Genomic DNA, 7,800 nt, shown 5'->3' on the forward strand with positions numbered 1-7,800 from the left:
GCGTTGGTCAAGAGGTTCCAAGAAGGGAAGATGTTATCAGACAGGAAGGTCTGGAAGTAGCATCAACTTAGGACGAGGAGTTTTCCCAGAATACTTGTTCGTTTGGAGTGATTCCAAAGCCACCTAAAAGCTATGAGAGCCTAGTCTTCAGGGTAGGGTTGTCGAAGAATAAGCTTCAAGGAATTGGATTGGAGAATGAGGAAAAGACAGAAGGGTCGAGCTGTCGAGTAAGCTTGAGCTAGCCTTGATGTTTTGATGATTTCGGCCATACCACGAGAATTTATGAGCTAAAAGTTTGAGGTAAACTTTCTGAGACATTTTAGAGCATAATTGTAGAAGGAAGTAGATCGAGATAAAGCTTAGAACTATGAGTAATCTGAGCCTTAAGTTGAATCTAGAATTTAGGGTTCAAGAGGAGCCCGAGTAGATCAAGGAACTTTTAAGAGAAAGATTCCTATCCTTACCAAGGTGAGTGATACTTTCCTTTAAGTCTTAAAACATATCTTCTAGAGTAAATTATATATACTTATGTTATGAATGAGCATCTATCATGAGATTGAGATTATGTGATCAGGATGATCAGGGGGTCAATAAACCTAGTTCTTAAGCCCGAAAGCAAAACCTCACGGGATGGTCAGGGGACCGAGAGGTCTAGTTCTTGAGCCTGTGGGAGGATCCTCGTATGGGATGGTTAGAGAGTCGGCGGGCCTAGCTTCTGAGCCCATGAGTGGGGAGCTATGTGCACATAAGAGACATAGAGAACAAAAGGAAACGCATTAGAGTAAGCGTGCATGATTAGTATCAATTAACTATCTACCGTGTGTGTAGGTAGAGAATAGACTCATTTTAAGTAGTTATCAATTTAGCTATCTACCGTGCGTGTAGATAGAGTTGAGAACAGACTCATTCAAGACTGAGGTTTGAATGTAATCTCGTATTTATGATATGCTTGTTATTTATGAGTTGAAATAGAATCTAGAAGTTTCTTAGCACTCACTGAGCTTTGTGAAGCTCATTCTATTATTTCATGTTTTTCTTCCTAGGTAGCGAAAGGTGAGGAGTTCCAGGGTGCTACTGAGATCAAGGTCTACCACAAGCCACAATTACACTTCCAGAGCGTTTTAAAGAGTTTTTGTTGTAAACTTTGTGGTTAAGTCTTGGAGTTGTACAAACGTTACATTGTTGTAATAAAATGGGCCTACTTAATTAGTTGTTGCTCCTTGACTTAAAGTTTACTGTGTGCAGTAAAGAGGTTCAGTTGGACAGTAGGTATCACAAAAGGGTGGTATCTACGGTCCCTCACACCTCTCCTCGGGCTCAAGAGTACGGGCTCGGGGCGGGGTGTGACAAGTGATGATGTGTATGTTATATTACTCCATGACAATAAATAATGCATGAAGCATAACATCACTTAGATTAACTTAGATTAAATATAATTGTTATATTTATAATGTCATTAGATGCATGTTATAGGTTTTAATTTCATTAAAATATAAAAGTTATATGTCTAATGATGTAGATTTCAAAAAAAAAAAAAAAAAATTCTAATAAAGAGTTGCATGCAAAAATAAGGTTCTAATTGAATTTTAAAGAGTTTAAAATTCGATAGTTAAAACTTTATACTAATTTTTTTTTCTAATAAGATTAGAAATAGAAAATATTTTATTTTATTTTAATAGGATTAAAACGAGAAAAATAAAAGATTAATTTATAAAATATTGACTATAAGGGACTTTTATCAAAGGAAGGTTTTGTCTAAGGTTGTGGTGCTTAAGCTTACCGTAAGGGAATAATTTTACCTGAAAGGTGTTTGTATGGAGTCAATATCAGGGTAAACTCCAAAAATGGATAGGGTTATTATAGCTTTTGCACCAATATTATTCTTCCCTGACGCAGGCTTGTTGGGGTGGGACTATAGGATCTAAAATGAAAGGTTACACTAATAAGAAAACATTAAGCAAGTTAATGGTCTCTTGACCAAATGAACGGTAACTAAATGTAATAGGAATAAGAGTTATTCTAGTGTAATAATTGATTGAGAATGTCTCAATTTAATGCAGGAGTAACTGTTCACCCTAAGGTGGCTACTATTCTAGATCATCGAAGTAGCATTGCAAATTAAATGAAATTAGGGCTCATTATTAATTTTGCTAAAACGTGATTTGATTTATTTAAAGAGTTATGCAAGACATCTAATATAATTTTTCTTTTATTGGTTTTAGCAAATATAAATATGTCTAGCTCTATTATTTCCTTACTTGCTGGCAAAAAAATTTAGAGAAAATTATGCAACTTGAAAAAATACAAACAACACTATTTTAGTTATAGATGACCTTAAATTTGTCTTGACTAAGGAATGTCCTCCAGTCCCTAGACCATTTGTAGCACAAAATGTTCGTGATGCACATAACAAATGGACGAAAGCCAATGATAAGGTCATAGTCTATATCTTGACTAGCGTAATTGAAGTTTCTACTAAGAAACATGAGAACATGACCACTGCATGCAAGATCATGGAGTCATTGCTGATATGTTTGGGCAAAAGTTCACACAAATCAAGCACGACACTCTCAAACTCATCTTCAATGCACAGATAAACAATAGAACCTCTATTTGGGAACATGTTCTCAACATGCTGGTCCACTTCAACATGGCTGAGACGAATGGCGTTGTCATTGACGAGTCCAGTTAGGTCAGTTTTATTTTAGAGACTCTTTTGAAAAGTTTCCTCCAATTATGCAACAATTCTGTTATGGACAAAATTGACTACAACTTTATCACCCTCTTGAATGAACTTCATACCTATGAGGGCTTGATGAGAGTCAAAGGACAATAAGAGGAGGCAAATGTTGCTAATTTCACAAGAATTTCTATAGAGGTTTGACCTTTGGAATAAAATATGGGTCCTCTTCCTCTGGGACTAAGAAATAAAAGAGGAAGAAGGGTGAAAAGGGCAAAAGTTACAAGACCATTGTAAAAGGAAAGTGTTTCCACTGCAACGAAGACGAGTATTGGAAGAGGAACTGCCTAAAGTACGTAGAGGCCAAAGAAGGTAAATATGATTTATTTGTTTTGAAAAGTTGTTTAGTGAAAAATAGTGATTTTGCCCGGATAATTGATTCAGAAGCCACTAATAACATTTGTTCTTTTTTCAGGGAATTAGTTTCTAGAGGCAGCTTGAGGTTGGAGAGATGACTCTACGAGTCGGAACTGAGGATGTCATCTCTACTATTATTGTGGGGAGCCTCAAGTTATTTTTCAACAAGAAACAATGTATGTTATTAGATAATGTATATATAATTCTTAAGGTTAATAGGAACTTAATTTCTATTTCTTGTTTAGTTCCTTAATATTAGTGTAAATAAAGTGTTTATTTTCAAACCCGGTGTTGAAATCTGTTCAACTTTGCTTGAAAATAACTAGTATGTAGAAAGACTGTTAGTCACCAAAGTCTAATTATTGAATTGTTTAAAACAACGACAATTCAGAATAAAAGACAAAAGGTTTCTCATAAAGAAAATACTCAATTTTGGCATCTATGATTAAACCACATTAATCTCAATAAGATTGAGAGATTGGTTAAAAGTAGAATTCTAAATGAGTTAGAAGAAAATTCTTTACTCGTATGTGAGTCATGCTTTGAAGGCAAAATGACTAAAAGACCTTTTACTGAAAAAGGTTATAGAGCCAAAGAACTTTTGGAGCTTATACATTCAGACTTTTATGGTCCAATAAATGTTAAAGAAAGAGGAGGGTACGTATATTTTATCTATGTTATAGATTATTATTCAAGATATAAGTTTATTTACCTAATACAATATAAGTCTGAAGCTCTTGAAAAGTTCAAGTAGTATAAGGCTGAAATTGAGAACTTATTAGGTAAAACAATTAAAACACTTCGATCAGATTGGAGTGAAGAGTATATGAATTTGAGATTCCAGGACTATTTGATAGAACATGGAATCACATCTCAATTCTCAGCACCTGATACACCTTAACAAAATGGTGTATCAGAAAGGAGAAATAGAACCCTGTTGGACATGGTTCAGTCAATGATGAGCTATGCTCAATTACTTGACTCCTTTTGAGGATATGTAGTAATGATTGCAACTTACCTTTTGAACCAAGTTCCATAAAAAAGTGTTTCGGAAACACATTTTAAATTATGGAGAGGTTGTAAAATAAGTTTATGATACCTCAGGATTTGGTGATGTCCAACACATGTGCTAACGAAAAACCCAAAGAAATTGGAACCACATCGAAAAGTATGCTTATTTTTAGGATTTTCCAGAGAAACCAGATGTGGTCTCTTCTATGATCCAAAAGAGATTAAAGTATATGTATCGAAAAATGTCACTTTGTTAAAAGAATACCATATAAGAGATCATAAAAGACAGTAAAATTGTATTAAATGAACTTGCCAGTGAAGCAACTAAAACGCCAACCAGAGTTGTTGAAAATGCTAGTACATTAACAAGAGTTGTTGGTGCTGGCACATCAAGTCAAACATATCCTTCTTAAGAGTTGATAATGCCTCGACGTAGTGGAAGGGTTGTAACCCATCTTACTCGTTACATGGATTTAACAAAAGTCCAGGTCGTCATACTAGATAATGATGTTAAGGATTCATTATCCTATAAATTGGCAATGGATGATGTGTACAAAGATCAATGGGTTAAAGCCATGAATCTGGAAATGGAGTGTATGTACTTCAATTATGTCTGAGATCTTATAGATCAACCTGATCGGGTAAGACCTATAGGTTGCAAATGGATCTAGAAGAGAGAAAGATGTGTTGATGGAAAGGTACAGACCTTTAAGGCTAAGCTTGTGGAAAAAGGTTATAGTCAGGTGAAGAGAGTGGATTATGATGAAGCTTTCTTATCTGTTGTCATGTTAAAATCTATCTAAATTCTCTTGTCTATTGCCATATATTATGACTATGAAATATGGCAGATGAATGTTAAGACTATCTTTCTGAACGGTAATCTTGATGAAAACATCTAAATGAAACAACTAGAGAAATTTAGAGAGCAAGGTCAAGAGTAAAAGGTTTGCAGGCTCAATTGTTCTATTCATGTATTGAAACAAGCATCTAAATCTTGGAACCTGAGGTTTGATACTTCAATCAAATCTTATGGCTTTGACTAGAATATTTATGAACCTTGTGTCTACAAGAAGATCATCAATAGTTCTGAAGCTTTTCTTGTGTCGTATGTGGATGATATTCTACTCACTGAGAATGATGTAGGCTTTTTCACTGAAATAAAGAAATGGTTGGCTACTCAATTCTAAATGAAAGACTTGGGTGAAGCATAGTTTGTGCTTAGGATTCAAATTATCAGGGATAGAAAAAAACAAAATGTTAGCTTTGTCTCATGTGTCGTATATTGACAAAATGTTTATTAGCTATTTGATGCAGGATTCTAAGAAGAGTTTACTACTTTTTAGGCATGGAATTACATTGTCTAAGGAACAGTGTCCTAAGACACCTCAAGAGGTTGAGGATATGAGACACATTTCATGTGCATCAATTATGGGTACTTTATGTATATAATGTTGTGTACTAGGCCTTATATATGCTATGCAGATGGATTGTCAGTAGATATCAATCTAGTCTAGGATCTAATCACTGGACTATAGTTAAGAAAATCCTCAAGTATCGTAGAAGAATGAGGGACTATGTGTTTGTGTATGGCACTAAGGATTTGATCTTTATAGGATACACGGACTCTCATTTTTAGACTGATAGGAATTCTAGGAAATCAACATCAGGATTAGTTTTCACTCTTAATAGAAGAGTTGTAGTATGGTGGAGTTTCAAGCAAGGATGCATTATTAACTCTACTATGGAGGCTGAGAATGTAGCTGCTTGTGAAGCTGCTAAAGAAATTGTATGGCTTAGGAAGTTCTTGACAGATTTGGAAGTAATTCCAAATATGTCAGTTACCATCACTCTTTATTGTGATAACAGTGGTGCTGCGACCAAAGAACCTCAAAGAAAAAGAAAAGGCAAGCACATAGATTGGAAGTACCATTTGTGTAACGAGGAGACGTGATCGTTACGAATATAGCTTCAGAGCACAATGTTGTTGATCCATTTACAAAGGCACTCATGGTTAACGTATTTGAGAGTCATCTAAAGAGTCTAGGTCTATGAGATATGCATCATATGATCTAGGGCAAGTGGAAGATGTTACTGGGTATAGTGTATGCCTAGTTTATTATATTTGTTATGAAATCAACAATTAAAGAACACAAAAAAAGGAATGTAGAGATAGAGAAGATCGACACACATATATATGTGGTTCATTAATGGTGTGTTAACTATATCCACGAGCAGAGGGAGAACAATATTATTAGGTATAATGTTTTCAGAAAATTATATTAAAAAATGGCACCTCTAGGGTTAGAGAGTTTATATAGTGAACTACTCGGTTGAATTGAATTCTCGAAACGCCAACAGACTCCCGTACTTGGTTGTTCAAAGTGCCAACAAATAAATTCAAGACATTCCAACAAATCTCCACCTTGACTTGAATTCTCTCCCAGATAACAGATGTACCAAATGCACATGAATCAATATTGTCAGACGTACCCAGACTTCTCCCTCATGCCTCAAACCACAAAGGGGACCACTAACAATTCAAAACATTCAGCAAGTCCAAACAATGTTGGAACTTTCCTTGTGGGACTGGTTTGGTGAACATATCAACAAGTTATCAGCAGTACCAATTTTCATCACTTTAACTCTCTACTCGCCTATTAAGAAGTAATATCTTTCATCTATGTGCTTAGTTCTCTCATGATGGACTTGATCCTTGGCTAAGCATATTGCACTTAAACTATCACAATATACAATAGCTGGTCATGATGTAAAGCAAGATCACCAACTAACCCCTTCAGCCATATTTCCTCTTTAGCAGCTTCTGTCAAGGCCATGTTTTCTGCTTCAGTAGTAGAAAAAGTAATTGTAGGCTGTAAGAATGCCTTCCAACTAACAACAGAACCACCCAGAGTGAACACATAGCCAGTCATAGACCTCCTACTGTCAGCATCTCCAGCATAGTCAGAATCAGAATAACCGGTCACCAAACACTCTGTGAAATTCCCATAAATGAGACCAACATCAAACGTACCTTTAAAATAACAAAAAATCCTTTTAACGGCTTGCCAATGCTCCTTTCTAGGTTGGCCCATGAACTTGCTGAAAACACTAATAGCATGGGCAAGATCAGGCTTAGTACAGACCATAACATACATCAAACTTCCCACTGTACTAGCATAAGAAACTCGAGACATGTACTTCTTCTCAGCTTCAGACTGTGGTGAAAGCACAAATGACAAACGAGCATTTAAAGCACTAAGAGTATCTATAGGCTTAGCTGATGACATACCAAACCTGGACAATATTTTCTGAATATATCCTTTTTGCTACAAGAAGAGCTTATTCTTATTTCTATCTCTATAAATCTTCATACCTAGAATTTTCTGAGCAGCACCCAAATCCTTCATATCAAACTCAACACTAAAAAGATTCTTCAATTTCAGAATGTCAGAGTTGGACTTTGCAGCTATGAGCATATCATTTACATATAAAAGTAGATAAATCATTGAACCATCATCAGCTTTGTTGTGATATACATAACAATCATACGGACTCATGTTATAGCCAAGTCCAATCATATAGTTTTCAAATCATTTGTACCACTGCTTTGGAGACTGCTAACCCATACAAAGATTTCTTCAACTTGCAAACATATTCTTCTTTACCTGGACACTGGAACCCATCTGGTTGGG

General features: G+C 35.4%; 1 protein-coding gene across 1 annotated transcript; it reads right to left on the reverse strand.

Annotated features, from left to right (window-relative positions):
- Positions 1 to 6,840: 6,840 nt before the first annotated feature.
- On the reverse strand, positions 6,841 to 7,395 carry LOC120077218 (secreted RxLR effector protein 161-like). The gene has a single exon (XM_039031120.1). It carries the CDS (start codon positions 7,393 to 7,395, stop codon positions 6,841 to 6,843), a length of 555 nt encoding a protein of 184 aa, XP_038887048.1.
- Positions 7,396 to 7,800: the final 405 nt, after the last annotated feature.

The sequence above is a fragment of the Benincasa hispida genome, chromosome 5 (genome assembly GCF_009727055.1).
Source record: "Benincasa hispida cultivar B227 chromosome 5, ASM972705v1, whole genome shotgun sequence".
Taxonomy (NCBI): domain Eukaryota; kingdom Viridiplantae; phylum Streptophyta; class Magnoliopsida; order Cucurbitales; family Cucurbitaceae; genus Benincasa; species Benincasa hispida.

What these genes read in the sequence shown, in the direction of transcription:
- LOC120077218 (XM_039031120.1), bottom strand. Translation starts at nt 7,395, where the DNA reads ATGTCATCAGCTAAGCCTATAGATACTCTTAGTGCTTTAAATGCTCGT.